Source organism: Diadema antillarum, unplaced genomic scaffold, assembly GCF_040938485.1.
Source record: "Diadema antillarum isolate AM-2024a unplaced genomic scaffold, OU_Dant_1.0 seq00001338_RagTag, whole genome shotgun sequence".
NCBI classification, from domain to species: Eukaryota; Metazoa; Echinodermata; class Echinoidea; order Diadematoida; family Diadematidae; genus Diadema; species Diadema antillarum.
Genome location: NW_027272107.1, coordinates 1 through 21,821, shown reverse-complemented (window position 1 = coordinate 21,821; position 21,821 = coordinate 1). Strand labels below are relative to the sequence as shown.

The 21,821-nt window shown below is 36.9% G+C and overlaps 1 protein-coding gene across 1 annotated transcript; it reads right to left on the bottom strand.

Moving 5' to 3' along the window:
- Window positions 1–12,518: 12,518 nt before the first annotated feature.
- Window positions 12,519–21,126, bottom strand: LOC139708460 (acyl-CoA synthetase short-chain family member 3, mitochondrial-like; the record flags this gene model as incomplete). The annotated part of the gene is made up of 6 exons (XM_071620413.1): window positions 12,519–13,353; window positions 15,114–15,289; window positions 16,171–16,270; window positions 17,966–18,088; window positions 19,165–19,246; window positions 21,063–21,126. Coding segments are annotated over 6 exons (635 nt in total), but the record flags the coding sequence as incomplete, so codon positions are not given.
- Between the last annotated feature and the right edge of the window lie 695 nt (window positions 21,127–21,821).

Below are 21,821 nucleotides of genomic sequence, written 5' to 3'. Positions count from 1 at the left end.
CATCAAGCATACTTTGTACCCTTCGTGACCCCTATGCCTTTTGACTTTTGATCCCATGACCACCAAGTAAAGTTGCTTTTTTTCTTCGTTGGTGCGCACTTTGCATGTTTGGCGATAATCTGATCATCTGTTCTTGAGATATTGAGAGATTAATCATATGTTATGTCCTTTCTGGCCTCTTTTGACCTTGACCTTTGACCCCACGACCACCAAATTAAATCGTTTCTTTCTTCATTATGAACACTCAATGTAAGTTTGTTTTGAAAATCTGATCATCCATTGTTGAGTTCTTGGGAGATTAAGTTTGTTTGATTTCGATCCTTTCTGACCCCTATGACCTTTGACCTCATGACCCCAATATCAATTTGTTTCTTTCGTCGTTATCTAAACATTTGGAGTTTTCTGAGGATCGGATTATCCGTTTTTAGGATACTGGGAATTTAAGCTTATTTCGTGTCATCTATGACCATTATGACTTTGACCTCGTGACCCTAAAATTGATTTTTTTTTCTTCATAATGAACACATTCTGAAAGTATGGTGAAAAGCCTTTAGTTTCTTTCTTGAGTTATTGGAAAAAAAATCTTATTTTTTCATGTCGTATATGACCCTAGTGATCTTTGACCTTTGCCCTCATAACACGATACACACCCTGCAAGTTTTGTGAAAATCCGACTAATACATCCTTGCGTTTAGGGGAGATCAAGTTTATTTCATTTGTCCTTGATGACCTCTGTGACCTTTGACCTCATGACCACTTAACGACCTCCTGTCTTTCTTATGAAGAAACCCTACATTTTTTTTTTATTCGTTCAATCGTTCTCGAGTTATCTTGTTCAGAAACAGACCGACAGACAGGCTGACCTACAAACAAACAGACAAACAGACAAACAGATAAACAGACAGTCGACCATACGGAACCGAAAACGTAACCTTCGTCGGCCGTATATTTTACGTATCGGCGGAGGTAATGATAATTCAATTTTAGATATCGCGGATTTTCCCGGGCCCAATACCTGACCCAAGTTGCAAGTTATGAAGACTATTTTTCTTTGTTGTGTATGATTTTAGACTTCCGAATTCATCGTATAAATGCCTGCTTTTAGAACAATAACCAAATGTGTGTAGAGTGCACAGCAAAGTAGACAATTTGAAAAAGGCTACCTCACTATTAAAGTCAGTATGACATTATGCAAGGGAGAAGTGCGTGTAGATGCCGAGATTAATGTAGCGAACATTCGTCAGTCGGCGCCTCGCGGGAAAAGACGAGAAATATACCAACGCCTGCCCCCGGGCGCCACGTACACTACGCCATAGACACGCCCTCGGGAGCAGCGGGTTAGATGAGGTGTATGTGTGTGTATTATGATATATATGTGTGTGTATGTGTCTAAGTGTAAGTCTTTCAAGCGAGTGACCACGTGACAGAGGTTAGTGACTGGAGGCGTCAGGGGCGAAAGGGTCTGGTAGGCAGCACAGTTTAACTCTATAGTACAGCTTTCTCCACTGACTGGACAGTAATGTCATTAACATGACACAGAACATGGACACCACACATATCACAATATGGACAGCTCACAGGATATACAAATATAAACACACACGAATACACACACGCCCACACACACGCAAACACACAACATAACATACATACCACACCATCAAACAAACGTGCGTACACACACTACACAGGGGGTCATACTTCTCCCGATAACAGAGTACAAATGTACATTATTATGAAGGAAAAAAGCGGACTCAATATATCAACGCATCATGCACGCACACTACTAACATACTGAGGCTTGAAAAGGAAGAAAAATATGGACACCTAGGCAAAGTACTTTCAATAATCAAACTAAGTGATTATTGTGTGGGTGTTTGGGTGTGTGCATACATATCTTTTGTAGGCCTAATAATAAACGCGGCTTTCAACGGAATGACTAATGGGTGCAAGGGCGCGGGGGTGGGTAAGTTAGTTACCAGTACAGTGTACCAGTCATACCCTTTCGCACCCTGTGAGAAAATGTGATCTGCATTCTATACACCGGATCACATACACACAGAGACATCCAGACACACAGGCTAACATCCTCAGACACAAGTCTGAGTGAAATCATAATTTACACAGATAGGCCTTAATGTATTTATTTAAAAAATGGTTAAAACCAAGCTAATACTTTTGCGCTCCACTTCGTCTAGGGGCCTTCCTGTATTATGAGTTTTCCCGGTCAACTTCGTAAAAACGTTATTTATTTTTATTTTCTGTGCATTCAAATTCGTATGTTTGAAGCAGTACAGTGACATTGGTAGAACTATTTGACGTCTAATGCCTTCAAATTCGTTTTTAGGTACCCAGATTAGGGGTAACAAGCTCAAAGTCGGATGTGAACATTCGATTTCGTGTCTGGGTATGGAATTCGGTAAGTTTGTGCATTCAAACTCGTGCGATGGGCTCAATAAGCACTTTCAATTTCGTATTTAAAGCAAGCGATTTTCACAATTGAAAATCAATTCAATTTCGTAATCACGTTAATTTATAGAAAGGCAAGAGTGATTTTGTCCAGCTTGTCACTAAATGTGACCTCTGCTTTTTATCTTACATATCATTATCATGATCAGCATTTGTTTATTTGGACATCGAGATTTTCTTTTACTTAATATGTTATGTAAATTTCAACAGAAAATCTAATTTCGTCATGTCATCTCATGGCTGTCTTTATCTCTAATTTACATCTTTATTTTCACTGAGATCATCATAATGTGTTTACAATCGTCATTTGACATTGTTATCTTAAAGGGTGTGTACAGTTCTGGTCGAGGTGAAGATTTAGCTTTTAACGTTTTGTGAGATATTCAGAAACCACTCTATGAGATGTCAAAGAGCATGCAGTTCTAAGGGGTATCAAAAGTTTATTCGATGAAAATCGGTTTTGAAATGGCTGAGATATCCAAAAACAAGGTGAAACAAAGAGATACTAATAAAGCTGGGGCATGTCGCCTTTTATTATTAGCACTTTTTGGGATATCTCAGCCATTTGAAAACCAATTTTCATCAAATAAACGTTGAATCCTTCTTAAAATTACATGCTCTTTCATATTTCATAAGAGGCTTTTCATTATCTCACTTAGGAATGTTCAAAACATGAATCCCTACCTCAACCAGTACTGTACAGTCCCTTTAATTATGATCATCACACATCTTTCTGATCTTCATCTTATATACGTGTACTTATTTGCATCGTTATGTGTGATCCACACGTAAACACTTTTAACATTCAATTTAAAACCCAGTGCAAGTAATGTATTTCTTAATGGACATTGTGCAGGTTAAATCTGAATGCTTCTCTTGTGAACTTGTTTGCCCATACCCGAACTTGAATACTCGGGAAGAGCTAGCGACAGGTTGAGACGAAGTTGAATAACCATTACCGAAAATGTATGCGCATTAAATGAATTAGAATGCGCAATACTATTGCGACTCGGTTGTCAAATTAGTCGATTTGAATGAAGAAAAACGATTTTGAATGACCGTATTTTGATGCCTGAGAAAAATTGACGAAAATGAATGATTCTAGTATGAAATTAAATGACAAAACAATGGAATTGGCCGGGAAAACCTAATACCCTATATGCGTATGTTGTGTCTGCGTGTGTGATAGAATGGTGGTAGATGTATACTGATTCTGTGCGTGACTGTGGTGTATGTGCGACGTACATACACGTACAATCTTTTTAACAAAGTAACAAGGTAGCAGGTGTCTTCACTAAAGTGAAGGAGGTAGGGGACGGCAATAGTCATACACCATCATAACTTCTTCTGCTTGTTTTTTTTTTTTTTCGACCCATGCCCAATAAAATAATCTAAACATGAATTCACCGTAAGACTCTCGTGTGCAAAAAGACATACGACAGATTGAAACATACACAAAGCGCGCGCGCGCGCGCGCGCGCTCACACACACACACACACACACACACGTAATTGCCACTTATTTGCACTGTATCTGAATGATTTTGAATCTTTTTTACAAGAGAGATACAATGGTCTGAGAAGCTCTCTATCTACATCAATTCACGATTGCTTTTATGAGAATGAAATGGATGTTTATATAAATTTATTCACTCTTTTGTACGCTGACGATACTATTGTACTTGCTGAAAGTGCGAATGATTTACAAGATGCTCTTAACGCTCTTTCTGATTATTGCCAATTGTGGCATCTTACTGTTAATACCACAAAGACGAAGGTTGTTATTTTTTTCTAGAGGAAAAGTTAGAAATATTCCAGTTTTATTTTGCCAATGAACTTTTAAGTGTAATTGATGAGTATGTGTATTTAGGAACAATTTTCAACTATAACAATAGCTTCAAAAAAGCTATAAATAAACAAGTAACTCAAGCACAAAGAGCTATGTACTCCATGAAGAGCAAAATTGCATCTCTTTGTCTACCTGTTGATATTCAACTTGAGCTATTTAATCAATTGATATTATCAATTCTGTTATATGGATGTGAGGTTTGGGGTTTTGAAAATGTAATTCAAATTGAAACGTTTTATTTGAAGTTCTGTAAAGAATTGCTTGGTCTGAACAAGAGAACTCCCAATTGCATGACTTACGGTGAACTTGGGCACTACAAATTAGAAAAAATTGTCACTAGTCGAATGCTAATGTTCTGGTACCGTCTTGTAAATGGGAAATCAGCTAAATTATCAAGCATCATTTATAGCTTTGAATTCTTCTCCTTTTTGAAGGGGAAAAATCAGATGGGTTGGATTTTCAAAGTAAAGAATACTCTTGATAGCTTAGGCCTTTCTGACGTGTGGAAGAGTCAAGCAAGTAATCTATCTTTATCTTCATTCAAAGAATAATAAATACAAAAATTAAAGATATGAGTCAACAGGAGTGGCACAGTGATGTTGAGTTAAACAATCAATGCACTGTTTATAGAATTTTTAAGCAGCAATTATGCTTTGAAAAGTATCTGATTCGTCTTAATGAAAATGATAGGAAATCTTTAACACGTTTTCGTTGCCTTAACCATAAGCTTCCAATAGTGTCTGGGCGTTACAAAGACATTCCAAGAATTGAACGTTTGTGTACATATTGTTCTCAAAATGATATTGGTGATGAATTTCATTATTTGTTTGTATGTCCCTTCTTTACGACAGAACGTAAAAGATTTCTCGAAAAATATTATAGGAAGTATCCTAACACATTTAAATATGATCAATTGTTCAATTCCACTAAGAAAAAGACTTTGTCAAACATTTCGAGGTTTTGTAAGGTAATAATGTCCTCTTTTAGTTAGTTACTGCACTTTATTATTTCGTTTGATTTAGTTTATTTTATATACCCTTTGCATGATTATTTGCATCAGGCAGTGCCTGCATCGTTCGTAATTCATGTGATAGATTTACATTTGTATAGTATATTATTTATAACATACTTTTATGCAAATTATATTTGAAAAGTATGTTGATATCTTGTATATATTTGTATTATACATGTATATATGTTAATTCTTATTTGAAATTTTTCTATTTTGTGTATTTTCAATTGATATTGTACTCCCATACCCCATGAGGGTCGTTGAGTAATAAATCAAACTTCAAAACTTCAAACAGGTGAGCAAAAACTAAACAGTCGAGCAAATACTAAAAAAAAAAAAAAAAACACCAAAAACAAACAAACTAGCAATGTCGCTATGGCGACCAGTATGCCTCCGCCATAATGCATGGTTCTCCTAACAGGTCATTGTACAACATCTTTACGATGTGTGATGACAGTTTCACATAATTTGCAACATATTAGAATGACAGGTTTGTCACAAATGTGTTGAATGTTCACTTTCCTTGAACTAGGTTTAATAGGATGGATGGCTATACTGCCTAAGAGCGCAGGTATTTGGGGATTTGAGGATCTTTACTTGACTTTTGACCCTTTATAAGTCTATGCATTGAGTAACTTTCAATGTATGGAGAAGTATGAAGTGTAATTTCGGTATCAAAGAGTAAAATTTTTGCATTTTAACTTGGCCTTTGACCCTGAACCTTTGACCATTACATTATGACCCTAAAATTCCAGAGAGTATCACTGTCAGGTAGAACATGCATAAATATGTACTAAGTTTCATGATGATACCTTGAGTCATTTTCGAGATATGGAAAAAAAGACGTGAAATGTAGCACTTCTACTTGACCTTTGATCTTTGGGCAATAAACTTCCAAGAGAATCTCTATTGGGTAATACATGTATATATCAAGTTTCAAAAAAAAAAAAAATCTGGCAAGTATTGCATGAATATGAGGGAAAAAGTAAAATTTTGAGGAGTTGACCTTGAACTTTGACCCATGACCCCTACATTCCCTAGATAATCACTGCTAGTCAGTACATACATAATCATGTACAAAGTTCCATGAAGATACCTTGAACCATTTCCAAGATATGGAGAAGAAAAGTGAAATGTTAACATTTTAATTTGACCTCTGGGGATATAGGGAAAATAGTGACATTCTAAGCATTAATTAACCTTGACCTTTTGACCTTTGACCTTGAGTCTGAGCACCCAAAAGTTAATAGGCACAACTTGGTCCACTCCTGTCAATACATACCACAGTCTCATTAGGATACCTCAAAAGGTTTTTTTTAGTTACGCTGTCCACAAAATGCATTACGGACGGACAGACGGAAGGACGGACAACCCGAAAACATAATGCCTCCGGCAACACTTCGTGGTGGAGGCATTAAAAAAAAAAATAATTATTGTTAATTGACATTGGCGGAACACAATTTCTATTCCTGTACGACACCAAGCGAAATACATTCATAGTCTGTGATACTGTGAGCACACTTTAATTTGTGTAAACATTATTGGATGAAGACGCGGCATATACCGTGTACATACATGTAGTATTGATACATAAGACAATAATTTGAGATGACCAAGACAGATACTAACAATAATACATGGCAGCAAAAACACATACATGCTATTATTTGCTTTCCTTTGTCAGAGAACACAGCGCAAAAATATCAAGGCCCTTGTCAATATCAGCGTGCTATCAAATGGATAAGAAATTTTGGATAAGGGCTTCCGTTTATTATCATAACAACAAACGCTTGCCAAATGGTGAATAGAAATTACACATCGTACTTGTAAAAGCAGTATACTACAAAATGCAGAGAATAATATGATGACAGATATGATATTCTTATTTGAAATTATGATGTTCATACTCATGATACAAACTCGTTGGCAAAACATGATAAGCGCTGGAATTATCATCATGATGATTTTAATGTTTGTTTGTTTGTTTGTTGTTGTTTTTTCAGTCGCAACATAAAAGCATGACTACAATATAGGCTGTAGCATTGTAATCCCGATTCCTACAGGATTCTTGGATCCTCGTAGACTTCTGTACATAACAGGATCAAGCAAGTTCCCGCGCGCAATGAGTAAATTTGGCGCCATGTAAAACAAACAAACAAACAAACAAACAAACAAACAAACAAACAAACAAACAAACAGCGATTTCGGTAGGAGCAGATGATACAACAATACACGCGTACACTTTGCCGGCTTAACACTTTTGTGCATCTACCCGCCGGCACTGCGGCAAATTCCTATTTGGCAAACAGAAAAAGCTAGTTGTATGCATACGGCTGGAGAAAACGAAGGGGGAAGGGGCTAAAAGTGTGTTGCGGATAGGAAGGCGTACGAAATGGAAATTGATAACGAGTGTCATCGTTACAACGCAGAAAATGGAAGCCGAAAGAATTACTCTTACTTATGAATTACGAAACAGGTGGCTCATAACATTTGATCACGAAACATTATCATCTGTACTCTTGATAACAAGATGGAGGTGAACTTTTAGCTTCACGCGTTTCCTATAGTAGAGTTAATGGCAGGCTGCATTAGTAGGCATCATCGGCTGAGCGTTGTGAATAAGGGACGAAATAGAATCATAATGATTACAGTGAAAACTATTCGTATACAGATGCGTCTCACAATAATATCTATAAGTATGGTACTGATCCATCGTGTGTGAATGATTTTGTGCGTTGGACAGATTTCGTGCGTTTGACGTCATAAAGGGTATTGGAGGCGTTTCACACAAAATAAGTACAGGTTTACGCTTTAGTTGCTGCGTTTGTTTATTTTGTTTTACTTTTTAAAGAAATTCAAACTATCCTATATGCTTAATCGTAAGGTATGATTGTTGAGAACAAATGCATTGATATTTCTTCGCAATGGTGGTACCTTTTGGCGCGCGATATCTTTTTTTTTTTTCATCTCTCTTGCTAATATCAAATTTAAATGTGAAATAGTTTTCTATGCGATCGGAGCTGGTATATAGTATATACAAGCAACAGGTAATTTCCCTATTATTTACTTATTTCTATTTTTGAATTTTTGAGTCGCGCATGCTCGTTTAAAAGGGAATTACGGGTCACCCTACAGAAAGAATAAACAACGAATTTGTCATAGGTGCACAAAAATAAATGCCCCAATATTCTAAAGGTCCACTGGCTAGGTTAATTATCATCAACAGCCCCATCGAATAGGTCTCCGAACCCATGACCTTCCGCAAACTCTAAGAGTCTTATCCACATTACCACGGAATCACGCAGTATAGACTGATCCCTCGACATGCGAATTCGATACATACTTCTACACCCAAGGCTGGTCGCTACAACCATGAATAATGATGGACGTAGCAACACCGTGTGCAAACTGAGTTCTAGGTGTTTGAAAATATTTTTAAATAGGAACAGGCGACATGACTTTATATCTTTATTACCAGGTCCTTTGAGGGAGAACTATGATAAATTTGCATACATCCGTAAGCCGATCTACAGTATTATCCTCAGCCGGAACTTTCTCGTTACAGTATAATAGGATGCGCAAGGTATTTCTTTATTTCTTTTTAAATTGATTTTATGTATTTTGCTCTTTGAAGTCTGTTTAGTTTAATCTTGCCTACAGAGGGCGTTTTATGTAGGTGTGGGGAACGCGGAATAGTGATTAATCAACAACGATCTTCAGAGACTCCAACCCCAAGCACCTTTTGATCTGGAGATTCTCCCGCCCGAAACCCCTAACAAACGGGAGACTCCAAGTTGATGTGTGCGAAGCGCGAAGTTCTTAGGATTCTAGATGTTCTCTGGTGCTATCTAAGGCTTATTTTTTGAAATTACGACAGAAATAAATAAGAAATCCTTTCCACCGGGAGACACAGAGCCAGGGCGGGAGAAATCAAATCTCAAACGGGAGAACGGGAGATTGTGCAAAAATGGGCTTTCGGCGGGAGATCTACCATCGAAAACGGGAGAGTTGGAGTCTCTGGATCTTTAAAGCATTTTTTTTTTTTTTTTTAATCTTGCGCGACTGGATAGGTCCAACTAGCAAGTTTGCGATTAAGTTTGCGCACTACTGAGTATGCTATAGTAAGCAAACTAGATACATAGTAGTTCACAATAAGAGAAAACATGCTGCGTCGAAGAAAGTGCTTGGATTGATAATGAACGCATAAACATTGCTAACACAATGGAAAAAATACATCACTGTTTTTTTTTTTTTTCAACAATACATACTGGTGCTGTTTAACTGAATAAAGTGATGATGCAGAGATTATTGCCATTCAGCGAACTGAGGTTTTGCACACGTTTCCCCGAAATTTGAATACGTCTTTACCGTACACCAGCCGTTTTTTGATTGCACGCTAGAATCAGGAAAAGCCAATATTACAGTGTACATGTAATCCATAAGGTGTGACAACGTGACACCACTAGTCAGGGTTTTGGTATCCAATTGATTACAACACCCGAGTTTAATACGCTGGTTGCTTCCAACACCCGAGTTTAATACGCCATAAAGAAAACGTTTTGGATACACACAAAGGAGTGGGTGGACTGCGAATGTGCAGTTGTGCATTGTTACGTGCGGACATGATTAATTTGCACCGACAACAAATTTTGTTCTTAGAACACAGGAAGCAGAGTTGATGACTTCATACATGATTATCATTTGCAATGAATATTTACAATGCAGTTATTTTTAAACCGCATGCATTATATTGGTTATTTAAACATAATCATATTGACGATAATCTACTGACACTTTCTGCCACTACAATACTCCTGGGCTTCGGACGGTACAAAATCAAAGCAAAACAAAACAAAACAAAAACAAACAAGACAAGACAAAGGGGAGGAGGGAACAGATGAGGCGGTGGTGGTGGAACAACAGAATAAAAAAACAAAATGGAAAAAGAAAAGAAGAATGAGAAGGGGAAACAGTAAAAATTAGGAAAAGACACCTTCTACCTCCTGTTGTGACGCCTACTTCCGCATACCGGAACCCTACGATGCTACAACTCAAATTGCATCTTATACACCAAGTGAAATAAATTTTAGACATTTCTCCCGTGAATCTACTCGCATATATGTTTTTATTTCAGATTTTGTCAATGTTATCGGCAGTATAACTATTCCCCACTATTTCCACCATCTCTCTCTTCCTCCTATCGGGAGATGGAGAGCCAAATCTTCGCTTGACATAGAGGGACTGAGAGCCGGAAGTTTCGGTCCTAACATCGCTATTATACTGCCCCCAGCGGCTACAACCGTACAGCTATTAAAATTGCGATACCGCGAACTTTCTATCGATTCAGCGTTCCTCCTTGAAGTTGTACACATGATCAGCATATTGAGACTCCAATTTAATGATGTCATTTTAATCAGTTTCAACTGAATTACCGACATTGGTACCGACATAGCCTCGAGTAACACTCGATTTCACACAAACAGCACTTTCATCTGGTGTCATGCATTACATTTTGATTTGATTTTTTTTCCCCCTCAAATTTCACCTTTGGTTTTAAGCAAAGTAGGAAGACATACAACATACTCATGAGGCACCTCGTACAACATGAATGGTGAGTCAAAAGTATCCAAGCTTGCTAGGCAATATACAATAAGAAATATACATCTTTACTCACTCACTATAATAAAAAGAAACAATAAAATCCATTTACTGATGGAATCCTTTCACTGATGGAAATATACAAAACAAGATTTTGGCGCTTAGCATTTGGCATTCATTGTATTGTAAGAATACATTTTAGAAAATTGAGTTGAGTCACAGGCTTTCCTAACATAATGTGATATTCACCATTATTGGCACATATTTGTAATTCTCTTGATTACAGATTATAAACATGCATAATTCACTCGCATCCTTACCATACTTTTTTTTCTTTCTCCAAATGATCTATTAACTTTTTTAACAGAGGCATGGGGAAAATCAAATGCCTCAAAGAATAAAAAATATAACATAATTATATTTGAGTAGTCAAGGACACACACATCTGCATATTCGCAGTAACACTAACTTCTTTCACATTAAGAGTCAAAAACAAAAGTGTGAAAAGTCTTCTAGATGTGACATCTGACCAAGTGTATCCCTAGGTAGATTCAAGAGATACCAAAATAAAAACTCATAATAATAATAATGATGATAGTAATAATGATAGTAATAATAATAATAATGATGATGATAATAATAATAATAATAATAATAATAATAATAATAATAATAATTATGATAATAATACTAATACTAATAAAATAATAAATAATAATAATAACAATAATTATGATAATAATAATAATAAATATAATGATAATAATGATGATAACAATAATAATGCTAATAATAACAACAAAATGAAAATTAAAGCAATAATAATACTAATAACAATGTTAACATTTGATATTTATAGAATTAATGATAATACTGGTTAGACAATTACACACAAATTAGACTTTAGCTTTCCCTTCACACCTTAAAGGATTGCAAAACATACTGTACACTGCTAGACATTGACATTTATCATTCGATAGTGCTCTCTACCACTGGTAATTGAAACAGGGAAGGGTAGAATGTCTATGTACAACTCAATTTCTTTGCAGTACACTCTAAAGAACAGGGAGTTATAACAGAAAGGTGGAAGTAAGGGAAAACCATCTGCAACCCAATGTTGCAGCTGTAACACATATGAATATAATTTTTTTTTTTTTTACTCGGATCTGTACTTACAAGTTAATGTGCAGAAGCCTGGAGTAAACATCCTCTTAATGTACATTATGTATGGACCTACAGAATTCTCCTTTGCAGGATTCATGTTCGCAGGTTTTTCATCTCTTCTCCCACCCTCAGCCCACCCCCCCCCCTCCCCCATTTGATCTTGGAATGACATACCATAATTCCCATCAATCAACGGGTGTGTGTGAGGTATACGTTGAATCTAATATGGCATTTCTGCGACTCTGCAGCAGTTCAATCTGCTAGGAAGATCACACAATTCATTTCAAAGGCACACTGTTTCTGTTTCATGCCTGAAGGTACACGCAAATCGTTTCATTAAAATCAAGTTCCATTAAATCCATTCCTTGCGGAAAGGAGTCACATGAATATTTACTGTGATTCCTTCTTTTTTTTGAAACCACTGAGAAATCATTCCCCTGCTTTGCACACATCGATTCTATCACGCATTTGTACGAGCTCAGACATCCCACATTTGTGCGCACAATATTTAGAGAATACGAGTACTTGAATCTCTAAACAACTACCACTCTCACAAGACACAGCCGAAATAATGATTCATTTCAAAAGTGACAACAACATCCACTCACATTTCATCAAAAAAATCTAGCCTACTATCACTTTTCATGCTCTTTTTTTGGGGGGTAATCTTCAGCAAATTTGAAGAGCCTCACTCACATGTAATTAGAACACAGTTTCATAGCAGGAATGGCTTGCCAGGAAAGTTTCAAAACATATTTTTGTTCTCTAAAAAACATGTTCAACCAAACTCACCATCTAGCCCGTGGCTGAAAGTTTTCTCTATTAAAAAGTAAAGTACAAGTTTATCGCCCACTGGAAGCCACCTTAACCTTCACAAGTCTTTGCAAAAACTGTACTTTGTGCAGCATTTTCAGTTTAATATTTCCGACTAATATATACTCTTTATATATGTACCTCTGCACAAGTAGAATATTATTCTTTGCAGGAGGCATGATCAAGTATTTGTATAACAATCAAAATATCATAGATTACTCTTTCAAAGAAAAAAAAAATAACTATCAAATTTTGGCGATGGGCAGATGATTAAAAAAAGGCATAAAACCTAAAAAAAAAAAAAATTATGATAAGCTTTTGTGATGAAAGACAACGCAGACCTCAGTCCCACATATAGACTATTCAGCTGTTTCCTTCATGAGTCCAGCCTTCACTAGAGCAAAACGCACATCGTCGTAGGCTGTTGGGTCTTCCACGGTAGGAGGAATCTGTGAGACGGGAAGGCAGCAGTAGAAAGAAATGGTAGCTTGGAACTTACCTAGTAACTTAACCCTAATCCCATCAATTTTTTTGAGGGACTTGAAACCACCAAAGGGGGGGGGGGGGGGGTGGGCGGGTGCCTTTTTGGCCTCCCCCCTTTAGATCTCGGTCCTCGCGATCCTCGCGAAAATTTGCACAAAGGTAGAGGCCAATGTAATCTTCAAAACTGTATAGTTAGCTTTTTCAAATTTTAATTTACGTATTTTATATCAGTTAATTTATGCTAATTTATGCAAAAATATTTTTTTTTTGCCTATAGATAAAAAAAAATAAAGCTCCAAGACTTCTAATTTTTGGTGAACATATTCTTTTCAATATCCTCAACAATAATATTGAAGCAAAAATTCAGCTTCATAATTATTTCTTATGTATTTCATTGTTTATTGAATTTCTTATGTATTTCTGTTTTTTACTTTGTTTTTGTTGTATTTTTTCGTTAGAATTTGTCGCAGAAACCGTTTTAAAGCATAATCAGGTTAAAATAAATAATTACTAGCCATTGAAAGTAAAAACATTTATTTTTATATGAATTAATTGCAAAAGCACAATTTACATTGGATTGTTTTTAAGCAATTTTTGGGTCGACAAATTTTTTTCAAAGGGGCATGGCTTCAAAACGGTATGCCCAGGAGCAACAAATTTGGTCTCAAAAGTTGCGCGATACTTGAAAGAAAAAAGTCATAAAGTGTTGCGGCAAGAGCATCACGCGTTGCGGAGTAATCACGCGAAAGGTCGGGGGGGGGGGTGGGGGGCCAAAATGCCCCCCGGGTGAATAGGGTTAAGACAAAAAGATCCAACCCTGTAACACCACAGAAATGTTGCTCATAATAATACTAAAAAGAAAATGATACTTGAAGATACCAAATACCTATGTACGTAAGTCATCTTATTTCACATTTCCTGTAGATTGACAGTCTACAGATCTAGCATAGTACATAGGTAACAAATTGAAACTGAGGACCTTTAATTCTTTATGTGCCATGGTGGAAACCCCCTGTGTGCCACGTTATTTTGAGACAAGAAGGTAGTCATGCTTTGAGAAAGAATCCTGTTTTTTCCAATCTGTGTATAAACTTCTACAAATTTCTGTTAAGCTGGACATAATAGTGAGCAAAGTTAAAGAGGAATGCCAAACTTTGCTTCCATATACAATGTATAACAATTCTATTTTCAATTTTTCTTTTGAATTACCAGTTGGTACATTACTGTAAAGGCATGACTTTTGCACATAAAATAGTGACAGAAACTTAGAATGTACACGCAAATCTAGTTGGGAACACCGCTTGATAGTCAATCACCACATAGAATGCAAGCCGTAAGTGAGAGGAACAAAAGCCCAAGAAACGCTTTGATTGTACCGCGGGATTAGCGATTTATCAATCGGTTTTGGCGGCTTTGTTTGTTGAGCAGAATATGCGAAGTTGGCACACCATCAACTGAGTCGGACGTGCGAATGTGGCACATAAAGAGTTAACAACAACCACAAAAAATATATATCATAATGAACAGCAATCATTAGCATAAGTCATCCCATACCAATTTTAATTCTCATACTCCTTCTTTTTAAGGCACTCCATAAAATCTCCCAAGATTCCTTCGATAAAGTAAAACGTGCCGTAACAATGCGAATGTGAAGAGTAACGGCACATAGAATAATACCACAGTAGGCACGATGAAATGTTGATCAAAGAAAGTTCAGCATTCCTACCTTGAATGTTCCATTGTTCACCATCTTGCTGAGCACGCCTCGCGTGATCTTTCCCGACCGCGTCCGCGGCAGCTTGTTGACGATGACGGCTTTCTTGAAAAACGCCACGGGGCCGACGTTGTTGCGGACGATGGCAATCACCTCCTTAATGATCTCCTCCTCAGACTTAGTGACGTCTGTAATGATAGGATGCAGATATAAGTAAAAATTAAATCTTTGCCAGTACAGTGTATGAATGTACAGTCATACACTGTATGTGTGTGTATACATGTATCTACATGTATAAAGGTATGCGTGATTCTAATGATATTCATGTATTCTTTAAACATACCTACATAGTTTAACAAATACAAAAGAAAAAGAAAATACAATTATGCTACTACAGGTACTGTAAAACAAGAAATTGCGCGAATTTTGCAACAGCCAAGATTCGCGAAATCAAAATACACGTAAAATTTCTCGTCTACACTATTGCATTGAACGTCAATGGCGATTCACGAAAATGTCATGCTGCAAAAAAAAAAAAAAACAGTCAGCTCCAGATCATGAGACTTTTTATGATGCAAATATTTCTGGTTTTACAGTGTTACGATTGTGTGTAGGTAACCACCTGGTATGTGTGATTGAATGCGTATGTACATGTGTGTATGTATGTCTGCTTTAGTCTTCTATGTATGCACATATTTGAATGATGAGGGATATACAATTGTACAATGTATGGATGTATGCATGAACGTACTACTTGTGTGTACTGTCGAAATGTATAAAGTAATGTGCAAACATTGTATGTGTAGACATGTACATAGTGTATGTACAATAATTATGCAATTACATTATGTTTCTGCTTGTTTGATTGGTTGATCGGTTAAAGCATTCAGCAGAGTGTATACTGAAAGGCAGGTTCCATCCAATTCACATCAGCCATACACAAATTTTCATGATGTGATAATGATGATGATACAGGTCAATGAGAGAACAGATAATAGACTATTTCAGGATGAGAAATCCACTTTTAATTGCACATGAGGTGAAAAGTCAAATTCCGGACGTAACTTACTCTTCTTGAGGACACAGAGGCCGACCGGAATTTGACCCTTGAGGGTGTCATTGAGGGGAATCGTTGCACACTCCACCACGTCACCCTGTTCAACGATGGCCTAAAATATATGAACACACACGGGGAAAAGATTGGTCACAGTAAAAAATGATGCAGATACAGTGGACTCCCATTATAACAAAGTCCTTGGGACTGGCCGCTTCCTTTTGTTACATCAAAGTTTCATTATAACCGAACGAATAAACAATGAAGGGCACAGATCGGATAATGTTGCAGCCTAAATTTTTACTTCGTTGTAACCGCAATTTCGTTACAACCATATTCGTTATAACGGGGGAGCACCGTTTATCATACGCATACACTAGACTCTCAACAAACTTCTTCGGATCAGGGAAATCATTTTGTTTTATCAAAACTTTTCTTATGTAAGGATTGGGGGAGTGGAGGAAGTGAAAAACCAAATACACTGTACACCATATGTGACCCTGCACCTCAAAACAAACAAAAAGTCGTCAGACATGAATTTTTAGTTAAGACCATATTCTGAAAGAGCAGACTTTAAGCTTTAAAATGATGTATAACTCAAATCAAATGGACTCTCCTAACCTATTTAAATATTGGAAAGAAAGCACAAACTCAGGAAAAGTGTGAACTGAGAAAAGAGGCTCTGAAGTACAGTGTCTATTCAAGCGCTTAATCTTTACCAAACCGTGCTGGCTGTGAGATGAATGGGACAAAAAACAGGAAGTAAACCACCAGAGTAACAACAATGAAGAGATTATCAGATTAAACTGAAATTAAGCATGCCTCATTAACACATTCTGTCCATAATCAATGCCAACTTTCAAAGCAGTAGCACTATCCTTTCAAAATTTATTAGAGTTGAAAGTGAAGAGTGTGGACAAGGTTTTTCAGAAATGAAAAGGAGATTCTAAAGACACACCTAATCACACTATTCTACCAAAAATGTCAAACTGCTAAAAAACACACTTTCCTGCCCGTTTTATGATACCAAATTTTAGCACAATGTAAAAGAAGACCCGCTCTTTCAGAAACTATGAAAAAGTCAAGTTCGGCTAGGTTGACCCATTTCACTTATTTTCAGTCCTCACGCAAAATCAGTGGGTGCGACTCTATGTTCGTTTTGAGGTGCATGGTCACATATGTTTCGAGTGTAGAATGTTTTGTGAATTCAGACCTTTAGGACAATTCTGTCTGTGGTTGAACTGATAACCGAGAACCGCAATGACGTAACGAGAAAAATAAAAGTATAATCCGTAGTTGCAAGGAGGAAAGTTTCTGGTTTCTCAAGTTTGAGAGGTTATATGTTACACAGCACACTTGTAAAATGAATGCAATATTTCAGCAAGTTGTTCGTCTTCTGAAAATACATGACTCATGAAATCAGTGAAAATAAGAACACCTCAAACTGGGACAAGATGGGTACAGAAGTAGAAAACTTTTAAATCTGGCCCAAAATCAGGAGAAAAAAAAAATACATGTACATTGTCATACTATCATGTGAATGGGATATTTCAAATGTGCATCATTTGCAATAATTCTTGGTGGTAACTCCAAGTTAAGTTTGGTATTAAACATAATGACAATTCAAAGTACATCAGTGACCAAGTACAAGATTGTTTGTAAAGGGTAAAGGATTAAATGCAAAGACCTATTACACTGTTAAAAGACCAGTCCCGCATATACGCGAGCAGGTGTCTATTGGAAATGCGTGCTACAGCAAAATCAGCTTGTCCTCAACAGGCTTCAAATCAAGATTATGAAAAACTTTCACCTCTTCGATAGCACTGGCCGCAATACGATGTCCAGCAACACTGATGACGTCGTCCACCCTCGCCTGGATGCAGATGTAGCCATCCTCCGTCTGAATGCCTGCATCCATGGTGTCGTAGTAACCCTGGCAAGAGAATTGGGCGGAGCTCATGTAGATTATTCTCTGACATTTTTGTTTGTTTCTTGTCCTGTATTCTGCATGCATACACTTTCTAAACTTAAGTTTTGTTTAATGGGTACGCTAAAACTGTGATTAAATGTTTCCAACAGCATGAAAATCATAAAATTCATGTGGAAATATGGGTAATATATATTTTACCCCATTGCTCCTGTTATGTAGTTCAAAATGCTGGGCATGAACTTTGCCCTTTTACCCACAGACACACAGACACACAAACACACAAGGGTGACAATGTTATCTTTACTAGCCCACTTCTTATCAATAACTGAAAACCTTTCGGCAAAAAGAGGCCCTGCAATGCGGGGAAGAGTAATATCGAATCGTTAAAAAGAATTATTGTTGAGACAGAAACATTATCAATACTGTTAACAATCTATGAAATTCAGAAACAGTGCTAAATATTTCCATTTATTCTATTATCTTTCACAGCAAAGGAAATTGCATTTTCCTTCCTAAAACAGAGACAGGAACTTAATTTTCAGTCAAATGTAGGTTGTTCTTTTTAAGCCACATCAGACAAACATTTGCCGCACACACTCAACTATTACAAGCGTGCTATTAAACAAGTGAGTACTTTTGTCACTCATTTTTGTAAACAATTTTGTTTCGCGTACATACATACATAGTGACTGCGACTGTGCGGCTACTCATTCGTCTTTCACAGAAAATGGTTGCCATTTCTGTGCTAAATTCAAGAATCTGTGAGGACTAAATCTGTTGACGTTCGAGGTGTTTTATAAAACAAATAGTGTATGGTCTTTACTCATGCAATAGAACGAGATTTCGCACTCGGTGAAAGATGAGGTGCACTATTCAACTCGGCTTTGCCTCGTTGAATAGAGCGCCTCTATCTTTTACCCCGTGCAAAATCTTGAACCATATTGCACTCGTGACCATTCACTATTTGTATATTATTATCATCAGTATCATTACGATCAACAGCCATACAGACAAACACATAAACATAAAGATGCAGAAAACCCAAATTCAAAGCAAACCCTGCTCCTCTGTTGACTTACAGGAAACTTCTTGAAGTAGGTGTCCACAAATCTCTCATGACTACCCCACAGGGTGTTGAAAGAGGCGGGTGGAAGGGGAAGCCTACCAGGAAAGAGACATCGCCATGGTTACCAAAGCTCATCTCAATCCAGGTCATTGACCTTCACTGCATGCGCTGTGCACAAATTGGCACATCCAATGATGTGCTTTCTTCATCAACTATTGCATATGTTTGGAAACAAACTGTGGGTGATTAATCATTACATAATCCCTGACCCCCTTTTGTTTCATCATAAGTTTCCTTTTGGACTGATGCATCACTTTGACTATCAAATAAAATGGTGTGGGTTAGCTACAATTAGGTCAAGCTCTCTTTTTGTATGGTTTTCGTTCCTTCTGTTTACTGGTATAGGTATGGATAACCAAATGCAAAAAAAAAAAGCTTGGGAAAGTTATGGCTAAATGCTACATGTACATGTGGAAGGTACATACGGGGTTAGAGAAATGCTGGAAAGCAAATGTACAAAAATTGAATTCTTTCACCAAAGTGAATTTCATCCCACATTCAAGTTGACTACAACATACAAACTACAGTTAAAAAAAAAAAAAAATACAGAAGTGTACAAAGAGAGAAAAAGGAATAAGTGAAATACACATACAGTAGAAAGAATTTATAGTAGAAATGTCATTAAATCCATGTACATTGTACATTAGAAAATAGGAAAACTTGCGTTCACAACCCATTGATATTATTCAATAGAGGATTACCTTCATATCCATAAAAACAAATACTGTACTGCAAAATTTAACAAACATCAGACACGAAATTTATGTCTGGTATGATGTACAATTTATTATTCAACTACATTTTGAGATTTGATTATTGGAAACCATGATTCACCTACAAGACTTCCGTCTGCTTTTGCAGACAGTGATACTATGATACTGGAACTATTTCAAGGTCACAAAAAGAACACTAAGCAAAGTTAAAATAGCTATGAAACAGTAGACTAAACATAAACATCTTTATTATCTTTACTGATAATTGCAAGCTTTAGATCTGCAAGCGAACGTTGTGAGACGACGCAGCCTCCCAGGTTGGAGAATGGAAACGCGCATGTGCAGAAGACCATTGTTTGCCTACCTTAATAGTGTCGTCTGTAGCATTTGCCTCTCAGATCTAAAGCTCGCTCATACTACACAGAGGGTATGATGTGTCTGTATTCTCGTTATTACAGGACAAGTCCACCTTCATATACATGTGGATTGAGTGAAGGCAACAATATTAGTAGAACACATCAATGAAAGTTTGGGGAAAATCCGACAATCCGTTCAAAAGTTATGATTTTTTAAAGTTTCTGTACAATCACTGCTGGAGGAGAAGACTACTACAGTGTATGATGTCACATGCGTACAACGATATAAGGAAAATTACAAGAGAATTTCACAAAACCTGACTTTTTAAATAATCTAAAGTGCACATTTCTTCAACTTGTTACTGACTTATGCTAGGGGTAATATTATTCCCCCTCACTTCTGAAAGAGAGAAGTCGAGCGTTCTTTCATTATGTGAGAAAAGTGAGAATATCTTTAATATACATGTTGTAGTTGTACTCATACAGTATGACATCACAAGCTACAGTAGTCTTCTCATCCAGCCATAACTGAGGAGCAGAAACTTCAAAAATTCATAACTTCTGACGGGATTGTCTGATTTTCCTCAAAATCTCATTGATGTGTTCTACTAGTTAATATTGCTGCATTCACTCAACCCACATGTCTATAAAGGTGAACTTGTCCTTTAACCTGTTGAAGTATACTTGGGCAGGCGTCTATACTGGGAAATATATAGCAAAATAGGTCAAAAATGTCCTAAAACATGAAACCAAATACAAGATGTGTTTTAATGAGAACTTACTTGACACAGATGTTCCCAAGTTCTCCAGGGGGCAAAACTTCTCCATCGTCGCTAAGGATTTTGACTGAAAGAAAACAAGGCGGAGGCTAATGAAATTTGGAGAAAGATGCACAATTTGTTACAATACTATGGGGCCTTACAGTGTTCATTTTCAACTGATAGTGCTAACAATTTGTTTCACACACACCTATCTTTTTTTTTTTCATTCATTCATATCATTTAATTACTAAAAAGTAATGTTCATTTTCCCATTTAGCAAAAGTTAAAATGCAACTGCAAGAATTCCCCTACTTGTTCTAGCTCTCTCTCCCATTCTCTTTTACTGTTTTTTCCCCTTCCATCTCCCTTTTATTTTCTCTCCCACTCCCTCTCTCTCCCTTTCCTTTTCTTTTTTTCTCTCTCTCTTCCCCACCTCCCCCCCCCCCCCCCCCCCCTCCCCCAACCCCTCCCCCAATCTCTCTTTTCACTCGTTTTCTCATTCTTTCTCAGCACTGGTCAACATAAAAAGCTTCAATCACTTTCTTTCATACAAATGTTGTTGATATTTACAAGCTTCAAATTCATGAAATTCTTCCATCGAGATGTTTTCATTGAACCTGATTGACAAATTGCCCTACATCGGCGTAAATAAGCACTGAAGTGATTAGTGTTTTAGTAGTACTTAGCCATGATAAAAAATCATGGGCGTACATACTCGAGCAGGAATCAAACATATGTGCCTGTCAGGTGATCAGGAGGTCGTAGGTTCGAATCCTGCTT